This window comes from Elgaria multicarinata, chromosome 18 (assembly GCF_023053635.1).
Source record: "Elgaria multicarinata webbii isolate HBS135686 ecotype San Diego chromosome 18, rElgMul1.1.pri, whole genome shotgun sequence".
Lineage (NCBI taxonomy): Eukaryota > Metazoa > Chordata > Lepidosauria > Squamata > Anguidae > Elgaria > Elgaria multicarinata.
The window spans coordinates 23,408,356-23,434,833 of record NC_086188.1 but is presented as its reverse complement, the minus strand read 5'-3'; the positions used below and the strand labels follow the sequence as shown (position 1 = coordinate 23,434,833).

Below are 26,478 nucleotides of genomic sequence, written 5' to 3'. Positions count from 1 at the left end.
ATCCAGTTCTGGGCTCCACAATTCAAGAAGGACGCAGACAAGCTGGAGCGTGTTCAGAGGAGGGCAACAAGGATGATCAGGGGTTTGGAAACAAAGCCCTATTAGGAGAGACTGAAAGAACTGGGCATGTTTAGCCTGGATAAGAGAAGACTGAGAGGAGAGATGATAGCACTCTTCAAATACTTGAAAGGTTGTCATGCAGAGGAGGGCCATGATCTCTTCTCGATCTTTCCAGAGTGCAGGACACGAAATCATGGGCTCAAGTGACAGGAAGCAAGATTCAGGAAAAACTTCCTGACTGTTAGAGCAGTACAACAATGGAACCAATTGCCTAGGGAGGTCGTGGGCTCTCCCACACTAGAGGCCTTCAAAAGGCAGCAGGACAACCACCTGTCAGGGATGTTTTCAGGTGGATTCCTGCATTGAGTGGGGGGTTGGACTCGATGGCCTTATAGACCCCTTCCAACTCTACGATTCTATGATTCTATGATCTGCTTTGTATAATGGGCTGATCATTGATGATAGGGTGCATTCCTCCAAAGGGATGGTGGGCTGTTCAGGTTCACTACTTTGAATGTACAATTAACGTACATGAGGAAAGGGCAAAAATGGCTCCTTGCTGAACCATAGAACAATACATCTGCATGTGCGACACAAGAAACAGAAAGGGGGGGTGCGGATTTCAAGCCTTCTGAAAATTTGTTTGTACCCTGGCTAGTAATTGATTCTGTTTTATTTTTTTTATTACTCTTCCTGTAAGTTGCTAATTGTTTCTTACTTTATACTGTACTTCTGATTCTATAGTAATATGCTATGAAATCACAACAAAAATGCATTATACAATATAACATAGTAACCAATAAACTGCTTATAGCGTTTATAAACCTTTTAGAGGTTTTATTATATTAAGCAGTCTATAAGTGTTGCAAATGAATAGAACCAGAGAACAGGTCATCAACAGTCTGATTTGTTCTTTTGAGGCATAAGAAACTGTTGGTGAAAAATACAGCCCATTTTTTCCATTTTGTTAATTCTGATTACAGTGCTTTTGTGTGTGTGTTTTTAAAAATGCATTTTTAAATATTTTACAAAATATAAAACATATAAACCTCCTGGGGGCTGTTCACACATCAGTCACCAAAGGCTGCCAGGCACATGCAGCCACTGCGTGTCGTGCAAACCAGGCAAGTGTGGATTATGTGAGAGTTGAACAACCCTTGCAATAACTCGTGGTCTGTTTTAGGGTTATGCAAGGGTTGTTTAACCCTCCCATAACACCCGCTCGCCAGGTTCGCATGGCACAGCAACCCCCAGGTTGAGGGTACATATACAACCTCGCCCCTGTGGCCCCTGCAGTTTGTCGTGGGGTCAATAACCCATGCCGCATCCTGGCCCGGTGTCTAGGCCTGGCCCCTGTTTTGTTCCGGAGGGCAATCCGGCTGGCCGTGGTGTGTCCTGTCCCTCCCTCCCTGGCCTCCCTCCAACGCCGAGGCTCTGGCAGGGGCCCTGACCTTGGTGTCTTGTACTTCAGGCGAAGCAACAGCACTTCCAAGTCCCCCGGGCCCAGCTCCCCGAAGGAGCCGCTCATCCTTGGCCGGGACATCAGCCGTTCCGAATCACTCCGCTCCTCGACCAGCTACTCCCAGCAGATCTTCCGCCCCTGTGATCTGATCCATGGGGAAGTATTGGGGAAAGGATTCTTTGGCCAAGCTATCAAGGTGAGGAAACCATTTTGGCTGCACCCTCCAGCAGCGCAGACAATCCAAGAACAAAGGGACAGGTTTTTAACTGCTTCTCACGTTGATGTCACAGCCCCTCCCCACCCAGCCAGCCAAACTCCCAGGGCCCTCTTGCTGCCCCAGTTGCATTCTGTGCGCTCCTCTGGCTCCTCCTAGCAGTCAGAATTCGCTACCACAAGATGGCCGCCAACTTGGCTGGCTTTAAAGGGGGATTAGACCACTTCATGGAGGAGAAGGCGATCAGTGGCTGCTAGTCCCGATGGCTGTGTGCTCACTCCTGCCTCGGAGGCAGGGAGCCTATGCGCACCAGCTGCTGGGAGACACGAGCGGGAGAGCGCCGCCGCCCCCATGTCCTAATTGCGGGCGCCCAATTAGGTTGCTTGTTGTGGGAACCGAATGCTGGCCGAGAGAGGGGCCTTTGGTCTGACTCAGCAGGGCTCTTCTTGGGCTCTTCGGTTTTGGTGGTTCACTAGTCCTTGTACTGCCCTTGAAATAGGTGCAGCAGACATTTATTGTACAACTTACGTTTGCCGCCCCAACTACATCCTGCTTGCAGTACTCAGTCTAGTTCCGTGGGTTGGATGTGAGATCCTGACTAGCCGTACTCCAGCTTGTGCTTCAGCACTGAGAGGTTCATGATGATTTGAGGCTGAAGCACTGCAGCTCCCGCATATTGCGTTTGCAAACCATGAATGTGTCCTGCTTTCAGAATCCCTGCTTGAGCCAAATCTGCCATTGATGGACGAAAACGCTGTCCTTGGTCCACAGGCGGCTTATTCTAAAGCAGCCTTCTCCAACCTGGTGCCCTCCAGATGTGCTGGGCTGCAACTCCCATCATTCCCAGCTGGCGTTGGCTGTGTAGGCTTGGAATGATGGGGGTTGCAGTGCTCTCACTGCCCTCAAAATCTGGCCCTGGCCCTGGCTTCATGCTTGCAAGTGGACGGGCTGCAGGTCCTGCATTTGGGCCGGGGTTTCTCAAGGGCCACTCTCTCCCATTCAAACCCCTGAGGGTCTTCAGCGGAGGCCCAGCTTGGCGCTCCGGCCTTCTAAAGTGAGGTTGGTGGCAACCGAAGACAGGGCCGCCTCGATCACGGGCTTCCTTTGCTCAGCGTCTTCCTTTGAGCCCCCGTTGAAAGCTCTGCCGTCTCTTCAAGCTTTTACTGGAATCTAGGACCATTTTAGGAGTGTGAGGCCTGATGTACTTTAAGCTTGGGACGCATGCTGCTGCTGTTCTGTTTTTTAAAGGTATCTTTGCTCCTGCTGCTGCTGCTTTTGTTATTTTTATTGTTGCTTTAGTTTTATTTCTTGTGTGGGGTTTTAAACTCTGTAAGCCCGTCTCGGAAATGAATGTTGAGAGGCAGAATATAGTAATTGTAGAGGAGGGGGGCGAGTTCTTAAAAGCTGTTTTAAATCTAGTTGAAGCTTGCCTGGTTTTCCCTTCACTGGGGGGGAGGGTGTGTTCTCCCTACAGTCCTCGGTCCTCTGCTCAGGGTGGGCTAAATTGCTCTTTCGTATAAGGGAAACTTCTATGAAAGCCACGAGGGCACGAAGAGCTGGAAATCAAGAGGGACATGTGTGCCTGCGGCTTGCTGCCTCCTCTCGTTCCGGCCTCCCCTTGGATGGTTTCCACTGGGTGTTCGCAGTGCTGCTCCGCTCCTCTTGCCAGGTGGGGGTTTCTGGGTCGCCTTGGAATTTGCTGAGCTACCATGAGCCGATCACTGGCTCTCCACATCTGCTGTCCATCTTAATGCAGGACTGGAACAGTAACCTAGGAGAGACGAGAGCACGTTGGAAGAGGTGATCTAACTGAAAGTCAGTAAAAGTCCGTTCTTCAGCAATAGTGAAACGTTCAAACACACCCGGGTTGTTGGGTAGCCCAAAGGCAACGTAAGCCTTGGTGCTTAGAGCAATTATGGTCATGAAACTAATGAATGCTAGGAGCCTTGTAATTCGAATAAGGGGCCTCTGCATTGCTCTCTGACCTGCATTGGAAGGCCGCCTGTGTAAGGGTTGCATCTCTCCAAGGGGGAAGGAGACGGTGTTCAAATGCATCACTTCCATCCACTGTGGTCCGGCTCTGCTGATGAACACTGTTCATGTATTAATACTGAAGGAGGTCTGCAGGCTGGTGGGTTCCCCCCCCCCCACAATTGGCAGTTGTGATGGTGGCCATGGAGAGTATCTTGACCCTCAGAATGGCACCTTTAAGGTTGAATGGCTGGCCTGTGTAGGCAGATCCATTTTTTGGAAAAAGAAAAAAAAGGGAAAACACCAATGTGCTCTACTAATACAGCACAGCCTTCCTCAACTTAGTGCCCTTCAGACATGTTGGAATACAAGTACCATCATCCCTAGGCAGTATGACCCTTGATGGGAGTTGTCATCCAACATATCTGGAGTAGGGTCATTTGTATCCATGTCACACCTGGTGAAATTCCCTCTTCATCACAACAGTTAAAGGTGCAGGAGCTATACTAGAGTGACCAGATTTAAAAGAGGACAGGGCACCTGCAGCTTTAACTGTTATGATGAAGAGGAAATTTTATCAAGTTCCCCATATATACAAATGACACCTGCTGAAATTTCCTTTTCAATACAACTGTTAAAGATACAGGAGCCCAGTCCTCCTTTTCATATGGTCACCCTAATCTGGAGGGCAGTAGGCTGGGAAAGGCTGATACAGCCCAGGGTTTAGATTTCTGCAGGAAGAAAAACCCATGTTTCAAGTGGGAAGAAACTTACCAATCACGGAATTTTATTTCATTTTCTTTTAAAGGTTTTAGTTTAGGTTCCCTCCCACCCACCCGAGCAGCAACATAATAAAACCGTCTGATGTGGGCATTGGGGTTGGAAGATAGAAGGCCGGGCTGTGAGATTTCATGAGCTGGTGAATTCTTGCCAGGGCGCATTCAGCACTGGGCTTGCTGGGTCTCTCCTCTGGGACCCTGTTGCTGGCTTCTCTATCTCTCGATCTCCATGGTCAGGGGAGCTGGCAGCAACCAACTGAGCGGCCCCAGCGCTTGCTCTGAGCAGCTTTCCTCAGCCTGGTGCCCTCCAGATGCGTTGGACTGCGACTCCCATCATTCCCAGCCAGCACCAGGGCCAGAGGGCACCAGGTTGGGGGAGGGTGCCCGGCTTTATGCCACCCCCTTGGTCATGAGTCTCATTCTGGCTTCAGTTACCTTTTCGGTCTAATGAGCACGATTTCCTTCCTCCTCCTCCTCCTCCTCCTCCTCCTCTTTTCCTGTGGGTAGGCAAATAGCAAGCCCAGGTAAGTCGAACGTTCTCTCTGCAGCATGCCTCGTTCCTCCAACTCGGTTGAGAGTCCTCTGACTAATTGCAGCCGCCTGTTTGTGCATGCCCTGAGGGTGCGTCCCCATGCTTTAAGGCTGTCCTGGGGCTAGGGGTGGGAGTGTATGCGCGGGTCTCACCTCACTGCGTCCTTCTCTGCACGGCTTTCCTCGAAGAAGGTGCCATAGCAACCCAGCAGCAGCACCCCTGCTGCTCTCCTTGGCTGGGCGTTCATTTTGGAGAAGAGCAGTGGAAGGCTGCTGGGTTGCTGCTTTCCTCGTCGCCTGATTTTCTCGGCCTTCTGCAGACCTCGAGGCTGCAGTGTGGCTTAAGGCTTGACTGCTTGGCTGCTTGAAGAGTGAGTTTGCGTCTGGCTCCCGGCAGTGCACTGCAAACCAAATTGCCCCATTGGACCCCAGTGATCTTCAGAGCGGAGCACCCAGGCTTGTGTAGTCAAAACAACATCAGTAACGCACAAGAGGGAGGTATTGGCTGGCCCAGGGGAACCCTAGGGGTTCCAGAAGTACAAAAAAGGGGGGAAACTAAAGTGGGGGGACCCCAAAACTCACTGTGTGCTCAGTCGGCACTCAGTCGGCAATGCAGGACTATTGTGGGGAGAGACAGAAGTCTGGGTGGGAGGGGAAATGAGCAGAAGCACGCCACACACTGCAACATTTTGTTGCAGATCTCGCTCACTTGTAACACTTAACTGTGCTCTGTGCTAACCTTGGTGAGTTGTGCCAAATATACAGTGAAACCGTGGTTTAGATCATTGAACCAGGTCCTGCTCCAGGAGGACGTACATAGAGCGGCGGGTCAAGGAAGCCGCCTTTGCCGGGGCTGCTGGCTATGTCCCTTCACATCCTGTTTAGAAGCCAGCCCTTAACCCGCCGTGCCAGATCCAGTGTCACGGTCAATTCTATTACGACGTAGCAGTCAGTAATAATACACCAAATGCTAATACTAACAGGAATGTGCAATAGCACTTTGGGCGAAAACTATACTAATGAGGTTTGACATGTGTCCCTTGAAGGCCTTGCATGCAACTGGAGGGCTAACACGCTAAATATTTATTTGGCTGTTCTAAATATTTATTAACATGAATGAGGGGAAGATATACCTTACTCTAAGATCATGATAAATACTGCATTCAAGGACAAAATGAGTAACCTCTTCAGTGCATAAAGAATTGCAAAAACAAATTTTGTCCTCCTAAGGGATACCCTTGAGACATCCTTCCCAATCTATGAAGGGAAAGAAGGGCATTTAACACGTCCAGGAAAAGGTAATTCTCATTTTGGTATTAGATAAATCAACCAAATGCTTTGGAAATACAGGATACTACAACTTACTAGATCCACAGCTGGGGCGTGCCTTTATTAGGGCCAGACAAAATGCCACCAAAGCAGGCAAGTTTTCAAGTTCTCCAGAACTCTTCATTGGGGCAGGTATTACAAAACGCAAAACGGGGGATTGGGGAAGAGACAGAGGAGTCCAGAGGCTTGGCCAGGTGTGGCGGCTGTGAGATCCGATGTTTAAGACCCAGTCTCAGAATGGAGACTTGCAGACTAAATGAATCGTTGGTTGTGTAGCGGATGGCAAATGCTGTTCGATTTTGTTGACTTATTAGATTTATTTTATTTATTTATTTATTTATTTATTTATTTATTTATTTATTACATTTATATACTGCCCCATAGCCGAAGCTCTCTGGGTGGTTTACAATAGTTAAAAATGGTAAACATTAAAAAGTATACAAAATTTAAAAAACCATCAGAAACATAAAATCAACAGTATGAAAAACAGCAGTATCCATTTACACTGTGCGATCTCAGCTATTTGAGATTGCGTCTCTGGATCCCTCTGCCATTGCAGCAGTACAAAGTTGGTTCTGTCACAGCTCAGGGACAGTAAGAAGGCTGCAGGAAGCCCCACATTCAAAATAGTCAGGAGGGCTTTTTGATTGCATCCAGCGTAAATTCAGATGCCTATTGGAAAATAATCGTTGACTGAAAAGCAAGGCTAATTCGAGAGCCTCAGCCTTCCTTGTCATTACATCTAATTCAGCACAAATTGTTTCCCATTTAATAGAAGCTGGAACTAGAAGGAGGCTGCGTTGAAATGTACATTGAAAGGAGGCTAAATTAGCTACAGCCCACATAGGAGCTCCGTAAAGTAACAGTGGCAGAAACCAACGTAGTTCTAAAATTGGTTGCCCCACATTACCCCCTTTTACACGATAGAAACACAACGTCTGTCCGTCGGGCGAACTCTGTCAGCTAACAAAATACTCGCTTGTCCTTGAGAAGGCCGTGCATCTGGTCCCCAGAAACCAATCCCAAGGTAATTAAAAGAAGAAACTTATTCTAAGATGTTCCCATCCATTTTCCAGTTATGGACTTCTTCAGATCTACCAAATGCCATTATTTTAGTAACTCAGTTGTGATTTTAGAGGTTCAGGTATGCTGCTCAGCCATGGCTAAACAACATGCATGCATAAGGCTTCTAAGCAGGTGAAAAGTTGTGTGTTTAAAAACCAACCTGGAGTATCCCTGAGAGAGCTTAAAAGGGCATTGTGGTTTCAGGAAAGTCCTCCCCCGATGCTTTTTATGCGTGTTTCGGGTGGGTGGTCTCATTGTGGGTGCTGTTGTGTGTTGCCACGGTTGGCTTGTAAGCTGCTGGGATGCCTGTTAATGCACGGGCAGGGTTTGAATGCCTGCAGATTTGGTGCGCATGATGCACGTTTGTGGTTTCAGCAAAGTCTCATACAATGTGTAACTCATGCCAACTTCCTACAGCAGTGCTTTTCTGTCTGCCATTTCCTGGTCCCAAAAGGCTCAGGGTCATTTCTAAGAATTGCTGTAGTTTTAGCAGCAAAGAGGCTGAGTAACAGAAAACCCTAAATCAAATCCACCCATTTGCCACATGATCACCAGCTGCAGGGGGGTGGGAGTGGGGAACCCTGACCTACCTTATCATCTGGACTACTCTGAGAATGTGAGTAGAATATTTTGAGCTCTCTAACATGCTTTATTGCCTTTCCCCCAACCTGGTGCCCTCCAGAACTGTTGGTCTGCAACTCCCATGTTCTCTAACCAGCCCAGACAAGATTGCCATAAGGCTATTGGGGCTGTAAGAGTTCCACAGCTTCTGCACAGATTCTGGGTAGCTTTTTCTGACCAACCCCATCTTGGAGGCACGTAGCAACATTTCTGGAATACCATGATGGAAAAGTTCACTTGAATAGTCCTGTGTTGATCAGCTGCTGGGAACCTGTTTTGCTAAACTGACTTCTGCAAAACACTCAGGCTAGTTTTTGATCAACCAGTCAGAGCCAGTGAATGCACCCAGTGCAGAGGCCCCTCCTTTTGCAGGATTGATGCAGGAGGCGCTTGGCAGTGAACCTTTTGCTCGTGGCAATCGTGAGAGAAACCTCCGTTGCCGTGTTTCCCTTAAAACTGATGGCAGAGGCTGGATTCAGTGCTGCAGGAGAGAAACACAGAGCAGATAGGGTCCCACATGAATCTTGAACTTCTACAGTGACTTTCACCAACTTGGTGCCCTCCAGATGTGTTGGACTGCAACTCCCATGCTGGCTGGGAATGGTGGGACTTGCCATCTAGCACATCTGGCGGATGCCAGATTGGGGAAGGCTGTCGTAGAGAGATCTCCGTTAGGGTCCTGATGGAGTCCTCGGCCCCACTGGGACCCCTTCGTGTACATCCACGGCTGCCCCGACAGGAGGAGAGCAGCGTTTGGGTGGGAAGGAGTCCGGGTCCCTGCCTTCCGCTACGCATCGCAGAGAAGCAACTCCCACGCCCGAGAGAAGGGCACCATCGGCTGAAAGGTCTTGGGCAAAGCAGGAGTGAAAAGATGCCTCTCGCAAGCCTTCCTGTGTGCTCGACAGCTTTACCAGACAGGCCTCAGCTGTGTTCGTGCGGGGTCAGAGCCTACCCCTGCCGTGGCCGGAGTCATGGGGGGGCGGTCTGTGTCCGTGGCGAAATGTATGCAGTGGCCGCTTGCTGCTGAAGGCACCGTCTTTCCCTGTGCTTTGCTTTTCCGTTTGGGTCATCGGAGCTGCTGTTTACACAGTTGGGGCAGCTAATTATCTAGTTGTCTAGCCTGGAATAAACTCTCCAGAGCAGTGAGCTCCCGCTGGGCTTTCCTGACTCCAGCCTGGCTCTGGTGACTGTGCAGAATTCCTCCTCTTCGCCACAAGCTTTGACTGTGTAACCATTCCCTGCTTCATGGAGGGCTCCAGTGGCACAGTGCAAGCTGGGAGGATCCCGCTGTAAACACACTGGCTGCATTCAGGCAATCCTCCAAACCTTGATTTTGACGGGCTGGGAACAAGCCGCCCTGTGCTCATGCGCTCCTCCTCCTCCTCCTCCTCCTCCTCCTCCTCCTCGGGGGCGTGTCTTCAGGCCTCAGTGGTTCAATCCAACCAGGAAGTAATGCCTTCAGAGGGGAGGGGGAGCAGGCGAGCCCAGGGCTCCTTCCCAGTCCTCCCAGTGCCCCCGCTGCTGGCATCATCCAGGCCCTGCCTCGTAAGATGGTGAAAGAGCCCCGGCATCAGTGCCTGCTAACTCTGACTCTTGTTAAGGTGACTCACAAAGCAACAGGGAAGGTGATGGTGATGAAGGAGCTGATCCGTTGCGATGAAGAAACCCAGAAGACCTTTTTGACGGAGGTAGGCGGGCCCTTTCCGTAGCGTCCCTGGATGGCTGTGCGGGCCGCGTACGGCACGTCCGTGTCATGCTTCAGCAGCCAGACTGGGAAACGGGGGCTCGGCCACTTGCCCAGCATTGCCGGCCAGCGCTCCTGTGTCCCACTGTAAGGGAATGAAAGCCGTTCGGCCACGCCCACCTTGTCCCATCGCCCAGCGTTTCATGTGGCCGCTTGGCCCAGAGAGCCAGGGCCAAGCCGAGGGAGTGCTGTGGAGGCTCCCCTCCTTCTGTTCAACGGCCAGCGCTTTAGGGTGGGAAAGCAGAGGTGGCCAGGCTCCCGCACTCGTGGCCAGGGCTCAGGGACGATGGGCTCTGTAGAGTCTGTAGGCCCCTGGCTGGCCACACGTCCCCATCCCTGCCCCAAGCCGGCCACAATTCCTGCTGGAAGCAGGTTGCGTCACCTTCCTGCCTGGCAGGGCTCCGTGCCGAGTCCCGGCTTTGGGCAGCCAAAAGTCCTGGTGTGCAGTGGGGGGGGTGGGCAATCTCAGATGGTTGGAGGACTACCTTGCCCCCCATGGAACCCTCTGAGTGCTGCCCTCCCCCAGCTACCAGAATCCCAGAGATTCTGCTGGGAAGCAAAGGTGCACAAGGAGTCTGCACCTTGTTTCCTGGCAGAATCGGGCTCCCCGCAGCGGAACTGCAGGCTGTGGGGAGGAGGGCCTGTTCTGCGTGGGGGTCACAGAGCAGCCTGTTGTTCTGCAGGGGCCGCTTGGCGCACCCACCGTGTTCCCCAGCAGTCGTGTTCTCCCCTGCGAGGGGGCACGGATGGCCTCCCACCTAGAGGGGCAAACCCCTCTCCTCTGAGGCCAACGCCCCAGGGCAGCCGTGTGGAGGCGGTGTGGCTCCCATCAGCCCCTTGGAGGGGGGGGAGTCCCATGGAAGACTCCCAGCTTAGGAGCGCGTTGGTATTGTTGTAATTTTCCGGTTGAAAAGAGCGGGCGGGGGAGAAGCAGGCCACGCAGACAGCCAACCTCTTCGGGCGCCGTCTGTCGTCTCAGGTGAAGGTGATGCGCAGCTTGGATCATCCCAACGTCCTGAAATTCATTGGCGTGCTGTACAAGGACAAGAGGCTGAATCTCCTCACAGAGTACATTGAAGGAGGGACTCTGAAGGACTTCCTCCGGAACGTGGTGAGTCGAGGGTCAGCGGGTGGCCCCCCTTCTGCCTGTGGAACACGGGGCGGGAGAGGGGAGGGGCTTCCCCAAAGCGCCAAGGGCTGCTGGCTTCCAAAGCGGCCTTCCCCCGCCTGGTGCTCTCCAGATGGGTTGAACTGCGACTGGCTCGGGGGATAACGGGAGTTGTAATCCAACAGGTGGGAGCAGGTTGCCCTGGCAGCCAGGGGATCGTGCATCAGCCAAAATGGGTGACTGTAAGACCTGTAATGCCTGTTGAGGGCATCCGGCTGGGGAAAGCGGCTTCTCCAATATCCCCGAGGATGTTCAAGGAGCTAAACTTCCCTCCCTAGAGAGAAGGGTGGCGCTCCGTAGCTGGATGATCCAGCAGCCTCCACCCACCTGGCTGGGGGTTTGGGACATTGTAGTCCCACACATCTGGAGGATGCCAGGCTGGAGACGTCTGCACGATAGTCGTATTTGGCACTGAGCCAGGGGCTTGGCGGGAGGGGGAGGGGGAGGGGGTGCTCTGCGGAGAGCTGCAGCAGCGCCAGCGGAAGACGCCTTGGTCTCTGCACAACACTTGAGCCGCGACGGGTGCGTTTTTGCTGGCCTCCTTCCCCCGCCCCATCTCGGTTCAGCCGTGGGCTTTCAAGGGTAGTCCCGGGACAGCCCGAGCCCCTGCGGACGCGGCACTCTGCAGTGCCTCTGCCACTGAACCGTCGCTTCTTCCTGCATTAAGGGACGAGTTTCTTTTCTTTTGCAGGATCCGTTTCCCTGGGAGCAGAAGGTCAGCTTTGCCAAAGGCATTGCATCGGGAATGGTGAGCCTCCCGGAACCTGGTCAGGGCTGCGTCGTCACCTGCCTCAGCCTCGGAGCCTGGGGAGAGTGAGCTGCTGACCAGAGAGGGGGATGTGGGGGGAGGGGGGACACAGAAGGTCCCAGGCCGGGCGAGGAAAGGGAGTCCTCCTGCAGCCCTGGGGAGCCCAGGCTGCCTGCCGGTCAGTGCCAGCGGTGCTGGGCGAGGGGGGCCCAGGGTCTGGCTCCGCCTACGGCAGCTTCCCAGGCTCCTATGAGATCGCAGTGCCTGTGGCCCTGAGAAGCGTCTCCAGGCATCCCTACTGGCCCCTTGCACTAACCCTTTGCCAAAGCGGCCTTAAGGGCACCTGGAAGTTCCGGGTGGGTCCACCCCGCCTGGGCACAGCCTTCTACAACCTGGTGCCCTCCAGGTCCCTTGGACTGCAATGCCCATCACCCCCAGCCTGCATGCTCAACAGCCCTGGGAGTTGCAGTCCGGCACATCTGGAGGGCACAAGGGTGGGGAAGGGTCTCCTAGCCTCTTGCGCGCTTTCCGAAGCCCACACCGGCCTCCAAGCAGAGCCCGCTCAGGGCTGCCCCGTGGGGGACGGCTTTGCAGCCAGGCGCTCCCCCAACCCCCCCCCCCCGCTCTCGCGGTTAACCGAGGAACGCTGCCGCGGGGCGGGGCCTTTGCACAAGCCGTGGCCCAGTCCAGCGCTCGTGGTGGCCTTCACCTCGCCCTCCCGAGCGTAATAGAGCAGCGTGCAGAATTCTGGGCTGGGCCAGTCCAGCTGTGGCCCATCTCCGCCACACCCCGGGCGCTGGATTGGCGGCGGCACCCAGCTGAGGAGGGCTCCGTGGTTGGAGCAGCTGAGGAGGCCGGTGGGGACCTCAGGGCTGCTTCCGGCCCCAACGCCGGCGTTGCAGACGAGCCAGGCTGAACCCTTTGCTTCCGGCTCCACGCGGCTGCATCGCTGCCCTGCTTCTCCCTCCTGCAGGCGTATCTGCACTCCATGTGCATCATTCACCGAGACCTGAACTCCCACAACTGCCTGATCAAACTGGTGAGCGCCCGTCCCTCCCCCCTCCCCTCCCCTCCCCTCCTTTCTCGGGTGTTTCCTCCATTTGGGCAGCTCCCCGGCAGGTGCCCTTGCGGCTTGTGAGCGGCCCGAGCTCCCTTTGCGCTGCTGCAGAGTCCAGCGGGCGGAGAGCCCTGGCGCCACCTCTGCTGGTCCTCAGCCGGCACCGTCCGGCTCCTCTCACTCAGAGCAGCAGCTGCCTCTGCTTCACGCCCAGGGGTGTGCTCCAGGAGCTGCCCACCCCCCGCTGCTTGGCAGGAAACGTCCACACAGGGCCTGTCTGGTTTTGGTTTTGCCTTGGTCCAGGCTGGGGCAGAGGTCAGAGCACAGACGTTTATTTATTTATTTTATTTATTTATTTATTACATTTCTATACCGCCCAATAGCCGGAGCTCTCTGGGCGGTTCACAAAAATTAAAACCATTCAAAGTATAAAACAACAGTATAAAACCATAATATAAAAATACAATATAAAAGCTCAACCAGATAAAAACAGCAGCAATGCAAAATTACAAATTTAAAACCATGTTATTTAAAATTTATAGATTGTTAAAATGTTGGGAGAATAAACATTGCCCCTCTGAGGTCCCTGTTTGGCACCCCCAGTTTTTTCAATGTTTTGTAAACAAAATTTTAAAGTGCTTTCAGTAGATTTTAATGTAGAGGTGATGCAGGTTTCGGGCGGGGGCGCTGTGCTGCTGACTGTCAGAGTTGACCAGCTGTGCTCAATTCTGTGTGACCGGCGTCGGCAGCCACCTTTGGCTCTGCAGGCACATTTGGCCACTTGAGAAGCTGTCCTGGGCCCCACCACAAAATGTCTGCCATGGGGAGCGTGGCAAAGGACGCGTGGCGTGCCCAAAAGCCTGAGTCCCAGGCAGAGGTGGGGGCTGAGCCCCAGCAAATGCAACCGATTCCATGGAAGCCAGTTTTCAGCCCCAACAGAGCCCTCTTTCGCAGCAGTCCTGGCTGCCAGGGAGAACGTGTGTTTATTTAGACCCCAAAAGTGGGAGGGGCAGGGGGGCACCTTGGTGGGTGCCAGGGGGGGTTGCCCCACCTCGGCCGTGTACGGCGGCTTCGGAGGTCCCACATGTTCGTGTCGCGAAGATCCTGGAGCCCAAAGGGATGCCCGGTGGCTCAGCCCTCCGATTCCTTTAAGTCTGGCCTCATTGGTGTCCTGCGGACAACGTTGCTGGCCCAGGACTGGAAGCAAGGTGCGCCTGGCCACAGAGGCCGTGTTTGGCCGTCCTTGGGAGTCCGGGTTCCCCCCTTTGCTAGCCCACCTTCACAAGCACGTGGCGCATATTTGACAACTGAAGCCAAAGACCAGGGCCGGCCAACAGCTGCGCCACGGCTCTTCCAGCGCAGATGTGTGGCGCTCCAAAGTGCTCCCGCCCCTCTTCCGAAGGCCGTAAAGCCCTCAGAGGGCCTCGCGGCACTGCTCTGCGCAAGCCCTGCTGGCGGCGTCTGCTGGAGCCCCGAGGGGGCCTGGGCCGGAAGCGCTCCGGGTGCGACCTGCCCACTCTGTGCTTGGGCTGCAGGACAAGACGGTGGTGGTGGCGGACTTTGGCTTGTCCCGGCTGATTGTGGAGGAGAGGAGGAGGCCCCCTGGGGAAAAGGCGTCCGCCAAGAAGCGCACCTTGCGCAAGGGTGGCCGGAAGAAGCGCTACACGGTGGTCGGGAACCCCTACTGGATGGCGCCGGAGATGCTCAACGGTGAGAGGCCTCTCAGGCGCCCGAGGGCGGCGCCTCGCTCCCTCCTGCTTCTCCCGGGGCTGCTTGGCTCTGCGCGCAGCTCTTGGCCGGGCTCGCTGTACAGGGACGCCCCTGGGCCTCTGCGCCGGTGCAGAGCCTCGCTTGGGGCTCGCAGGGCTTCGGCCGAAGAGGTTTGAGCTGCCCCCGCCCCCCCCTCCCTGCCTTGCCACCGGTCCTTCTCCAAGTGCCGCAACGCAAGCAGCGAGTGGCGCCTCCTCTCGGGGTCTGTGTTCCCAGGCGAGGGAGGCCTGACCTCCTCTCCCCCCCCCCCGCCCCCCAAACCGCCCCCTTGGTTGCTTGCCTTATTCCACGCTGTCCACGCGCCTGGTTTTGCACAGGTGCCGCCCCAGGAGACGGGGGCTTCGCTTAGCACGCTCCCGCTTCCTTGCTGCGGAGCGGTTCTGCATGGAACCAGCGCCTGTTCAGCCCTTGGCGCTAGGCCAGTCCCCGTCTCCCCACCGTCTCGTGACCATTGCCCTGAGTTCTCCGGCAGGCAGGCAGGCAGGCGGGAGGGAGGGAGGGAGGGAAGAAAGCCGGCGTTGTGCCAGGAAGCGCCCGTTCTTCCACCGGCAGGGGAAGCCCTCAGGAGCCCGCCTCCTTCGCTGCACTCTCTCAGGCCTCGGCGTGGCCACCGTTTTGACCAGCCCCTTCTTCCTCTTCCTCTTCCTCTTCTTCTTCCAGGACAGAGCTATGACGAGACCGTGGACATCTTTTCCTTTGGGATTGTGCTTTGTGAGGCAAGTCTGAGGCCATTGCTGGAAGCCGCAGTCGGGGGCATCCGTCCTGCCCTCCTTGGTCATGCCACACTGCCCCGGGGTCTCCGCTTCTGCCACCAGGATCCTCAGGGCTGCTCCCGGGGCCACTCTGGGCAAAGCCGTTGTGTAGGCCAGGGCCAATACCAACGTGGCCAACCCCTGTGTTGTGTGTGGCTACCGGAGCCCTGGCTTTGACTCGGGGAGTGACAGGGAAACCGAGGGGCCGGGAGTGGAGGGCGAGGCGCGCTCTGCTTTGGCCTCCTGTGTTTCACACTGGGCCGCTGGGGAAGTTGCGTCGTTTCCCTCCAGGCCTTCCGTAGCGCCGAGAGTCTCCAGTTCATCCCTTGGCATCGAAGCCCTGACCAGGTGTCCTAATTGCTTGAAAGCAGACCAGCACACCTGGTGCCCTCCAGATGTTGGCTGGGGGACACTGGGAGTTGTAGTCCACCACATCTGGAGGACACCAACTTGGGGAAGGCTGCTTCAGTCGAAACGCCAGCGAGCAGGTGGCCGCGGCACTTCCCTTGGTCTCCTCTGTTCGGAACAAAGTGGGCGGAATGTCTCGCCGGCGCGTCTCCCCCCCCCCCCCGCCCCGCCCCCCGGGCACATGGGAAGGAAAGGGCGGCTAGCTCTTGAGAGCCCCACTGGGCAGGACCTGAGGACTGGTGCGGGCGGAGGACCCAGGAGATGTGGCGCAGGCTGCTTGCGGCGCGCTCGAGGCGTGGAGGGGAGCTGCTCCTGCCGGCCGGCCGGCCGTGCGCCTTGCACCGCTCGATGGTGCTCCAGCAAGCGCCTCACATTTGCTCCATGCAAGTTTGCAGCAGATCCAACGGGCCATGCGCCCCTGCCGAGCGCTGTGCCCGCCGCCTGGCGTGACCGCTCCGTCCTCCGTGCTCCATTCCAGATCATAGGACAAGTGTATGCGGATCCGGACTGCCTGCCCCGCACCCTGGATTTTGGCCTCAATGTGAAGCTCTTCTGGGAGAAGTTTGTCCCCGTGGACTGCCCTCCAGCTTTCTTCCCCCTGGCCACCATCTGCTGCAGGCTGGAGCCGGAGAGCAGGTGAGGCTGCGGCCGGACCCCTTCGTGTTGAAGGCAGGTGGGCAGCCTGGGTCCTCTTGCGCCCCTGGGCGCCTGCCTGCCTGCCTGGGCCTAGGAGGGGCACCCTGTAGGGCAGAGAGTGGCAGCCCTTGCCTTGACCACGCTGCCCTTTGCCCAGCACTTTGGTGGCCATCGAGCAGATTCACAGCCACACCCAGAGGGTGCAGCAGAGACTCTCTCCTGGGACTTGGGCGCTTCAGGGTTTTTTATCAGTGACCGACTTAGATGAAGGTTTTCCTTATCAAAACAGGATGAAGCAGGATCAAGAACACTTTGGAAGACTGGGTGAAATTCCAAATGACCTTATCATAGAATCATAGAATAGCAGAGTTGGAAGGGGCCTACAAGGCCATCGAGTCCAACCCCCTGCTCAATGCAGGAATCCACCTAAAGCCACCTTGGTAGAATGGAAGTAGAAAATTGGGCTGAAACTAACAAAACACATTCAGCAGAGAAATGCAAATTTCTGTGATTAGGCCAGAAAATAAAATGCAAATCTGGTGCACAAGTATAGTATTGGGGTGGCGGTTAGGGGGTGGGGGGTAGTGCAGCACCTGGCTTGGCAGTAGCACACGTGAAAAGCAGTGGAATACACGCTGCGCATGAGTCAGTGGTATGATGTGGCTGCCAAAAAGACTGCTGAGATTTTAGGCTGCCTTAACAGAATCATATTTTGCAAATATTCTGCACCCGTCAGACCTAATCTGGAATACTTTGTCCAGTTCTGGGGGCCACACTTTGAGAAGGATAAAGACGGACTGGAAAGGGTTCAGAGGCAGGCAAGGAAGACGGTTGTCAGCAGACTGACAGGGTGGAGGTGGGGGACAGGAAAGCCGCCTTCAGAGCGCTGAAGGGCTCCGGGTTTGTTCTCTGCTGTCCCAGAGGTCACAGCCAGCTCCAAAGGGCTGAAATGCTAGAAGAGGGCTGCATGTCAGGAAACGTCTTGCGGGGAAGAGCAGCTCAACAATGGAGCTGGCTACCTCTGGGGTGGTGGGCCCAGCGCTTCAAGCAGAAGCTTAACACCCTGCATGGAGCGGGGCAGGGGCCACCTAGACGGCCGCCAAGGCCCCCTCCAACTCTAGGGTCCTGTTCCAGCATGTCTTCTGCCTGCAATTGAGACCACGAGATGCAGCGTTGAGCTTCAATGGTTTGGAGTCCTGGGATTTTGGTGGTAGCTGGATGACAATAAATCGGAGTCCACAGTACTTAACAAGACCCCTCTGTGCACGGGTCTGCGCGCACACATGCGCACGGACGCATATCCTGTGCTATGGTTTTTTTTTAAAAAAAAAAACTTGTTTTACAAACCGTCCCTTTCCGGCTGGAGAAAATTCTTCTCCTCCTGCACCGCTGGCTCCTTACAAGTCTGCTTGTTCCAGATCTCTAGAGCCTCTGCATGAACTTGGTGCTTTCTCTTTCTCCTCTCTTCCTAGACCCCCATTTTCAAAACTGGAGGATTCCTTTGAAGCGCTTTCCCTTTACCTGGGAGAACTGGGAATCCCTCTTCCCTCAGAACTGGAGGAACTGGACCACGATGTCGGCATGCAGCACGGGCTGCTCCGGGACAAGCTAGCTGGCCGCCTCACTTAGTCCTGCAGGCAGGCGCTCTCCCTGGATTACGAGGGAGACCCGCCGCCGTCATCTCCCACCCTGCGCAGAGCGGGTTGGGTCGCCTGCAGCCTCCTCCGCCTGGGCTTGTGGCACTCCTTCAGCCTCCTCCGCCTGGGCTTGTGGCACGTTCTGGAGGGGGAACCCTTCCCCTGTGGGTGACTTCTCGCTTTGGAAGCACAATTCTCAAGGCCCTCGAGGGGGGGGGGCTTAGGACTCGAGAGACTTGCAAGGGCTGAAGAATCCCGGCCACTTTGCCCTCGTGAAGCCCAGCACTGGGGCTGGGAAGCAGCACTCTGGGTTGCCCTCGACCCAGGTTTCCTGAGCTGTTGGAGCACCCATGAGCCCAGGCCCTGGGAAGGAAGGTGTGGGGAAGGCCCCTCCTCTCCCTCTGGGGCTCTTTGAAGGGGGGCGCTCCTCTCCCAGGACAGCCCAGCACGTCACCCCTGGGGTGCAATCTCCCGCTGCTGCGCCTGGGGTCGCTCCCAAGGAAAAGCTGGAAACGCCGGCCCAGCCAGCCACCGAGGGGGACTGGAGCTCCGCTAAGCCGCCCTGTTGGGGAAAGCAGCTGTGGCGGTGACAGGGACTGCTCAGGAGTTGCTCACCGCACTGTACACTGTGGGATGGGGAAAGAGGTGCCTGCATCCCAGTGGGGATATGCCCCCGGCCAGTCTCCGTGGCACTGGGGCAGGAGCAACACGACTTGTAGCCGACCGGGAAGGAGGCCGTTTCCTTCTTTGGGGACCATTGTCTGGAGGCCTCCCACGACACAACAGTCACTACCTCTGTCCTCCATTTCAGGCCTTCAGACGAAGGCGCCATCAGCCTCCGGCACCATCTCCGCACGCACGCACGCTTCTCCCTCGCTCTGCCTCCCCCAAACTAGGCTAAAGGAAGCCCAAGCGGGTGGAGGACTCGAGAGCCAGGCCTGCCTCTGGTTCCCTTTCCACCCGCGTCCTCATTGCCCCTTCCTGCGCCGTCCTCACATCTCCCGGTGAGCTGGGCCTCCCAGGGCCAAACTTTCCGGTTCAGAGCAATTGAAAGGACACGACTTGTAGCCAAGCCATTTAGCATACAAGCGTGTGCTTTTCCTGGGGGTCAGTTACAAAACACTAGTCCTTTGCAGGTGGTGGGCCAGTGGGGGGAGGCGTGTGCCCAAGCCCCAGTGCACATAGGTCACATTTTGCTCGGTCTTCTTAGAAGTTGTGGGGGAGGTGGGCTCTGTGCCCCAGAGGAGGAGAAGCGTGCAGGGACCTGGTCTTCAGGGGACTCCTGATTGCACAGCAGAATGGTTGACTAAATTAAAAGCAATAAACATCACCCTACGAAAGCAAGCCGCACTCTCTGGTGTTTGGATGGAAGAGTAAATGGCAACGTGTTCTGAGCGGAGGCATACTTGTTGCTGGCTTTAGTACTTTGGGAGCTGGTGGCCCCAGCTCATAGACCCACATCGGGCAGGAGCCCAGGGAATACCCAGAGGCAGCAGGAGGCCTTGCCCGGTGGGCTCCTCTTGGTTGAGGGCCTCTGCCCCCCAGGCAGGGAGGGCACTTGGGGGCGCCCACCCTCAGCAGTAGATCTGCAGGGCTGCTTCGCAGCTGATGAATCCTGGCTACGCAGGTGCACTTTGCACCTTTATTGGGAGTATGGAATGGCACCTGGGGGGGGGGGGGGCACGAAGGCTCCTCTTCTGGCAGAGCTTCCAGCACCTGTCCGTTCTGAGCTTTAGTACTTTGGGACCCGCTCCAACGCAGTTTGAAAGTGCAAGTAGCCCTGAGCAGGGAACGAAGTTGAGTTGTTGCTGCTGCTGCCGCCTTCACAGCTGGCTCAGGGGCAAAGTACCAAGCAGCAGCAAATTCGCCACTTTGGGGGAACTTGCATGTGCCGGAACTTCGTGAATTCCCAAGCAAGCCCCATGTAGTTGTAGGCCGCGGTGGCGACGGGCCGGGAGGACACCGTCTTGGGTGAGCTGGGAAGTGGAAGCAAGCCGCTCTCGTCAGCCATGATGTGCCCCTGGTGAGCCATGGTGTGGGGGGAGCCAGAGGTCAGACCACCTCCCTGACAGGCCAGGTGACATCAGGGAGAGGGGCCCTGCCAAGGCACCCACCAGAGTGCTCCAGTCGGAAACACACGGCTTTGCTCCTCCGCCGACTGTGAAGATGCCAAGAGGAGCCAAGCGCACCCGGGCGGTGTTTCCAGGCGCCCGCGGCACGGTGGACCGCCCAGCCGCTATCCTGCCCCCTGGCGCCTCAGTGAGGGGAGAGGCCTGACCCTGGGCCGGCCTGGTGGGGCCCCGTGGCTGCCCTAGGGGACCTGGCAAGAGAAGGCACAGAGCAACGGGGACGCTTGGCTTGGCTGCCCTAAACAAGCGAGGTGGCCGAGCCAATCGCCTCTGGGATGGGGGCAGGGGGAGGAGGAGATGTGAGGGCCAGCACGGAGGAGGATGCCGTCCAACAGGCGACTCAGTACAACCTGAATCGTTTTATTTCATAGTCATGAGGTATTTAAAACACTTACAAAGAAATGGTATCCAAAGGCATTTAAAACACGTGTTGGTTTTTTTTTTAAATTCTCTTCTCTAACTTGCATAAACATGCCTTGCAAGAACTCTCCACTCTTGGCAGCTGGAGTCCTGCGAAAGTTGTTGGCCTGTTTTATGGCTGGAATGCGTCCTTGTGGGCAGGCTAGGCGTGTGCGTCTCTGTAGCCCTACAAAAAGCCCCTTCTGGCTGGGGTCCCGGAAAGGCCCGAGAACTGCCCAGCCCACCACCAGTGAACAGCACTGACCCTGCAGGGCAGCCGCCTGCCTCAGCCCCAGCCCCAGCCCCAGCCCCAGCCCCAGCCCCCTCCTCTTTCCAAGGCCACGCTTTTGGGTTAGGATAAACCTGCCCTTCGCCTCAGCCCTTGAGTCTTCTGGGAACGCACCTCCGTGGAAAGCCTCAAAAAGGAGGTCAGAAATGACTCTGCTCCCTCCAGGCTGCATTTCTCCCATCCTGCTAAACCCTGGCGCGGTTTCTGGGCTGCAAGGCGGGGCGGAGTAGCCCCCACCCCCTTCAATATGCCTCCACTCTTAGGCGCTATCCTAGACCGGCACCTTCAGAGATCCAGAGCAGATTGCAGAATGCCAAGGACGACAATTTTTGTCGGCATGTAAGAATTCATCCCTGGCCTCAAAGGGCCGAGATTGTGCAAACAGCCCCCAGAGGAAGACGCCTCTTTGCAGAGGGCTCGTCTCCCACGCCCTGTGCCAGAAAAGCCAGCCCTGGAGCACTTGGGGAGCTTTTCCCAGACCATTTCTGAAAAGGAAACTCCTTCCTTGGGAATGAGAGAGCTGCTCAAGCCACAGCAGTCAACTTGTGCATAAAATAAAATCTACATTCAACTGTTCGAATGCTGACTCTCTTTTTTAAAAAGCTCATGCCCACCACACGGCCCCCCTCCCCATTTAAAGGCCTTGCAGGCACCAGGCATGGTGAAAACCACCCACCCTTGAGGCGGCAACAGATCCTCAACGGCGCAAGTCCACAGCAGGAGACCAATGGTGCAGCTTCTCTGGGGATGGACATCCTCCCACCGGGACCCCACCCCCACCAACAGCTGGCCACAGGTGAGGTGGTTCTTCGGCATCTTGCCTGTCTCCAGGTGTCTGATTCCTCCTCAAACAGAAAAACAAAACACAAATGAAGTCTCCCCTTGGGCAGGGAGGAGCGAGCGGGGCCTTTGCCTCGGGAGGCGCACGCGGGCCGTGTCTCTCGGCGGTGCCTCCTCCTCCTCCTCAGGCTCCCGGCGTGCCCGCCTGGCCCATCAAGGGCGCGTCGCCCTCGTGCGTTTCCTCCTCAGGGCTCTGGTTGGTGTGCACCACTATCGTGGTCTCGTCCAGGAGCTCGCAGGCCGGGTTGGTGAAAGCGGAGCGTGGCAATGTGATGCGCTGCATTTCTCGCTCGTAAACCTTCTGCTCGTGCTCGGCCTTCAGATCTCTACCCCTGATACGAGAGAGAAGGGGGTCAGCCAAGGGGGCTGTGCCCAAACAGGAGGAGTGTTCCTTTTCCAAAGCCCCAGTGTAACGAAACTTATCGTTGGCTTACGGGCCTCACCATTACAAGATGCGGCAACGGCCCCTTCGCTTTGGTCTTCGAAAGCGTTAGGCCGAGCCATGAACGTGTGTCTGTCTGTCTTTCAACCATCCTTAGTCCTGATTGCTAAACGCCATTTCCCTGTGTCGGGGGGGGGGGGGGAGCACACCTGGTGGGAGTGCTGGTTCCTGGGCCCAGCTAGACAAAAGGCGAGGGCAGCTGCTGTCAGAGACCCAATGCTGGATTACATGAGAACCTTGGTATGGTCCAGCAAAGTTGGTCTTGGCTTGACTGTGAAGCCTGTGTGTTCCTTGGCCTTGACCATGCCGGCTGGGCATGATGGCAGTTGCAGTCCAACAAGTCTGAAAGGCCCCAGACCGGGGAAGACTGCTGCATCGCCATACACATTCCTCCCCTGCAACGATGGCTGGTCCTAGTCTCCCTTTTGTCTCCCTCCCTCATGGCTGACGTTTCTATTGTAAGCATCTTGGGGCAAGGGCCTCGCATTCCGTCTGTGGAACATTATTTGCCTCTCAGTTATCTAAAGGGTAGCAGAGCGGCTTGCTTTGCTACCACGTACTGCAGCTGCCTGCTCTTTGAGACCTCACCTTTTGTGTTGCACTGCCCAGAACAGAAGGTCCTTTTCTTGAGGCAATTTGAAGGTATGAAGGAAAAAGCAGACCCCCCGCCCCCAGGGGGAATAAGAGGGACTGCTCTGGGGACTGTGGGCAAACAAATTAGCCCGTAAGCTGCTGCCACCAACCCTTAACGTCCAACCCAGCCTGAGCCAGGGGATGCTCAGACCTTTCAGGACACTCCTGGGGCACAGGAATAAGGGCTCAAGCTGACGCCCTCCATTTCACACCCCAAGCTGAGAATCCTAAACAGTAACAGGACCAAGGCAGAAGGCTCTGGATTTAGTACTGAGGCTTCAGTGGATTAAAGCACGCACCATCTTTGAAATAGATGTGAAGCTTATTAATAAGGAAGGGGGAAAGAGCAGTACAATTTCACAGGCAATTGAGAAACCCAGACCAACAGAGAAACCCTGTAAAACACTGCTGCAGGCAAAACAAGAAAGTGCTACTTATACTATCCTATCCTTTACTTATTTATTTATTGCATTTATATCCTGCCTTTTTTCCTCCAAGGAACCCAAAGTGGCATACATGATCCTCCCCTTCTCCATGTTACGCTCACAACAACAACCCTGTGAAGTAGGTTGGGCTGGGAGTCTGTGACTGGCCCAAAGTCACCCAGTGGGTTTTCATGGCCGAGTGGGGACTAGAACCCGGATCTCCCGACTCCCAGTCCGACACTCTTAACCACTACACCACACTGAAGTAAAGAGTCTTCCAATAGGTCAAGCTCCAAATTTCCCAGTCCTAAAAGCCAGCTGGCAGACTGAAGCGCGAAACCTGGACCGGATTGAAGACCAGATTCACAGATGGAGACCTGAGTCGAGATCCGGGGAAGACCAAATGGCACCAGTAGCCCCCACTAGCTTCCCCCGGGCCCTCGAGCCGTGTGAGGTGAGCTTCCCTTGCCAATCACTGTCAGGCTGGATGACGACCTCGCTTCCAGGAGGGGAGCAGGGTGTGGAAGGCGCTCGCTCTAACCCAGCTGGAATTGGCATGTCTCATTTTGGCAGGACTCCAGCTCTGACCTTGAAGGCCTGGAGACTTACGCGATCGTACACACAGGTGGCTTTAGTGAGTGTGTGCCGGAGCTTGATACCAGCAGCTAAATTTCCCCCAAATGGACCTGGGCTCTTCACAGAAGGCATCTATCATACTTAGCATTTCTGTAGAACTTCTAAATATTCAAAGCATACCTTCTGTCTTAGCAATTGTGGCCTAGAAGGTAAGACCCTACTGAGAGAATTGCGGTTTGCATTCGGCCCAAGGCAAGATCTCAACTGGGCGGGTGGGAGCTTCGTGCTTCACAGCTCAGTGCCTTGAGTCTCCTCGGAGATCGTCTCCATGTGGGAAATGGCTCTCTACGCACCCCGCCCCTGCCCCACACTTACCTCTTGTAGACATAGCCCACGACAATCCCTGCTCCAATGCCAATGATGATGACGACCATGAGGACCCCCAGCACGTAGCCTGCAGGGGGAAGACGACAGAAGCGGCACCTTGTCAGCACGGAGAGGCGTTTGCGTCCAGCCCCACTGTGTGCGCTCTGGACAACTCCCCACCTGCCAATGGTACATGTGTGTACCTGGGGCTGTTGCAGGGAAAGCAGATACTGGACGCATGTGGAAGCCAAGGGCTACAACCATCCCACCCTCCGTTTTTAAAAGATGGCAGGAGGGCCCATATCAGAAGCAGCCAGTGGGACAGGAGTGGGTGGGGCTCTCAAGCGGTGTTTGCCCAATGGCTAGGAAAGGCTGGCCCGTTCGGAGTTCTCCGCCCCCCTTGCCTTCCAGATGTGTTGGGCTGCAGCTCTCATGGCCTCCGGCCAGGCTGGCTGGGCGTGATGTGAGTCCAACACCGCTGGAGAGCCTCTGGTTGAGCAAGACTGCTTCAAAATGGCAGCTGAGATGTTCAGGGTGCTTCACACACCCAGCTCCGTTTCCCCGCTTCTTTTCCACGGAGGTGATTGGACCAGGCTTCATTTGAAAGGGAACCAGCCACCCAATCCCTTTCCCCTCCAGCCCAGGCAAGTGTCTCGCAGGAGCCCCTCTGAGCTGGCCCAAGGGGAGGGTTCTCACCCAGCGTGCCCAGGTCCTTCTTGTCACTGGATCGCGCCTTGACTCGCTGGCTGATCCCGACGACCGGCTGGACCGCGGCGGACTCGCTCCGGGAGGGCAGGCTCTGGGCCGGCTCAAACACCTGCTCCGTGCCTCCCACAGCCGCAGTCCGGACCGTCAGCGCTGGAGGCGCGGTGGAGGCGGCGTCTGGCGGGCAGGAGAAGGGCCGTCAGCATCGCAGCCCCACGCCCACATTCAGCGCCACGAGGGGCCCGGGCAGCCCCGCCACGCTCCAGGCTGCTGCCACGCGGCTGCTGTTGCCCACGCCGGCCCCCTGCGCGCCTGCCTCGCGCCTCCCCGAACCCCCCCTAGCCACGGGGCCTGGCCAGCGCCACCAGAGCAGCCATCTTTGGGCCCCACGTATTGAAGCAGAGGTGGGCAGATGTTGGACTGCAACTCCCATCACCCTGCACCGTGGGCTGGGCGGGCTGGGGCTCGTGGCGGCGGCTGTCCTCCCCCCCCCCCGGAGCTGCTCTCCCCCTGCCTGCCTGCCAGGCCCGCGGGGCAGCGCCGGCCTCTCTCTCGGCCTCTCCCGCAGCCCCGGGCGCGGCCTGCCCGGGTGGCGCCGGTCACAGGCGTTCCTGCGCGGCGGCGGCGGCGGCGTCCAACGGGTGCCTTTGCCGCCGGGGCTGCGGGAGACGGGGGCGCGGTCCGGCGGCCTCTTCCTCGGGCGGCAGGCAGGCAGGCAGGCAGGCAGGCTCCGTGGCAGGGCGGCGGCCAAGCGCCCTCGCCCGCCCGGCCCGAAGGGGCCCCGCTTTCGGCCCCGGCTCACGCGCCGCGCACCGACGGCGGCGTCTCTCCACGAGCGTCGCCCCGACTGGCTAGGGAGGATGGGCGTTGCCGCGCCGCGCCGCGGAGGGCGCCTGCGGGACGCTCCTCGCAAGCGTTGCTGTCGCCGCTGCCGCCGCCGCCGCCAGGCTGCACTCCCGGGCCCCGCCCCTTTAGGGGGATCAAATCGCCACGCGGGCCACGCCCCTCGAGCGGCGGGAAGGCGGGGCCAAGTTGTTTATACCGCTGAACGATGACATCACCCCCAAGAAGCTGACCAATAGAGGGAGCTTGGATACAGCGCGGGCCAATCGCGAGGCGGGCGGAGGGAGGGGGAGGAGACGTCATCGCCCCCCGCCCTGCACCACGCAAGGGGGAGGGGCATGTGTCCAGGACAGCACCCCCCTCTTTCCAAGGGAGGGGGCCCCACGCGTAGACCTCCGCTGCCTCTGAGCGCGTGCAGAGTGCACCCGCGTCACCATCGCCCGCGGGCCTGCCTGGGCGGGGATGATGGGGCTTGAAGCCCTTCCAGCGCACGCGACACCGCGGGAGGGAGCCCGCCTGCTCCGCCCGTGCGGCCGCCTCTCGGGCCCCCCCGCCCCGGGCGCCGCGCTCCTGCCCAGCGCAGCCGCAGCCCCCCGCCCGCCCGCCCCGGGCGCCCTCCGCCCTGCGGCGCTCACCCTCCGCCGCGGACACGGAGCCCAGCAGCAGCAGCAGGCACCCGCCGTGCAGCAGCCCAGCCTCCATCGCGGGGCGCGGGCGGGGGGGCCCTGCCTGCAGCGCGAGGAGGGCCGGGGTCTTCGCTCCAGCCGCGGCGCCCTCCGTCTCCTGCAGCCGCCGCGTCTCTCTGGTAAACAGGCGGCTTCCTTCGCCCAGACCCGCCGCCGCAGCTCCGCCTCCGCGGCCGCAGACGCGCCAGCTGGG

At 56.9% G+C, this 26,478-nt stretch overlaps 2 protein-coding genes across 3 annotated transcripts in view; one reads left to right on the top strand and one right to left on the bottom strand.

Moving 5' to 3' along the window:
* The window catches only part of LIMK2 (LIM domain kinase 2), a 53,911-nt gene extending 35,931 nt beyond the window's left edge, over positions 1 to 17,980 (top strand). For both annotated transcript variants that reach the window (XM_063144135.1, XM_063144136.1), the window contains 9 exons: positions 1,532 to 1,718; positions 9,634 to 9,720; positions 10,756 to 10,887; positions 11,636 to 11,692; positions 12,666 to 12,731; positions 14,285 to 14,459; positions 15,180 to 15,235; positions 16,158 to 16,315; positions 17,788 to 17,980. In XM_063144135.1, the coding sequence (XP_063000205.1) occupies positions 1,532 to 1,718; positions 9,634 to 9,720; positions 10,756 to 10,887; positions 11,636 to 11,692; positions 12,666 to 12,731; positions 14,285 to 14,459; positions 15,180 to 15,235; positions 16,158 to 16,315; positions 17,788 to 17,944 (1,075 nt within the window). In that variant the 3' untranslated portion in view covers positions 17,945 to 17,980. The remainder of the gene's footprint in view (positions 1 to 1,531; positions 1,719 to 9,633; positions 9,721 to 10,755; positions 10,888 to 11,635; positions 11,693 to 12,665; positions 12,732 to 14,284; positions 14,460 to 15,179; positions 15,236 to 16,157; positions 16,316 to 17,787) is intronic.
* Positions 17,981 to 20,425: 2,445 nt separating this feature from the next.
* PIK3IP1 (phosphoinositide-3-kinase interacting protein 1) lies at positions 20,426 to 26,478 on the bottom strand. Its single transcript, XM_063144137.1, has 4 exons — positions 26,235 to 26,478; positions 24,748 to 24,933; positions 24,061 to 24,139; positions 20,426 to 21,941 (listed from the first exon to the last, which is right to left on the bottom strand). The coding sequence occupies exons 1-4, from the start codon at positions 26,299 to 26,301 to the stop codon at positions 21,734 to 21,736; spliced, it is 540 nt and encodes a 179-aa protein (XP_063000207.1). The 5' UTR covers positions 26,302 to 26,478; the 3' UTR covers positions 20,426 to 21,733.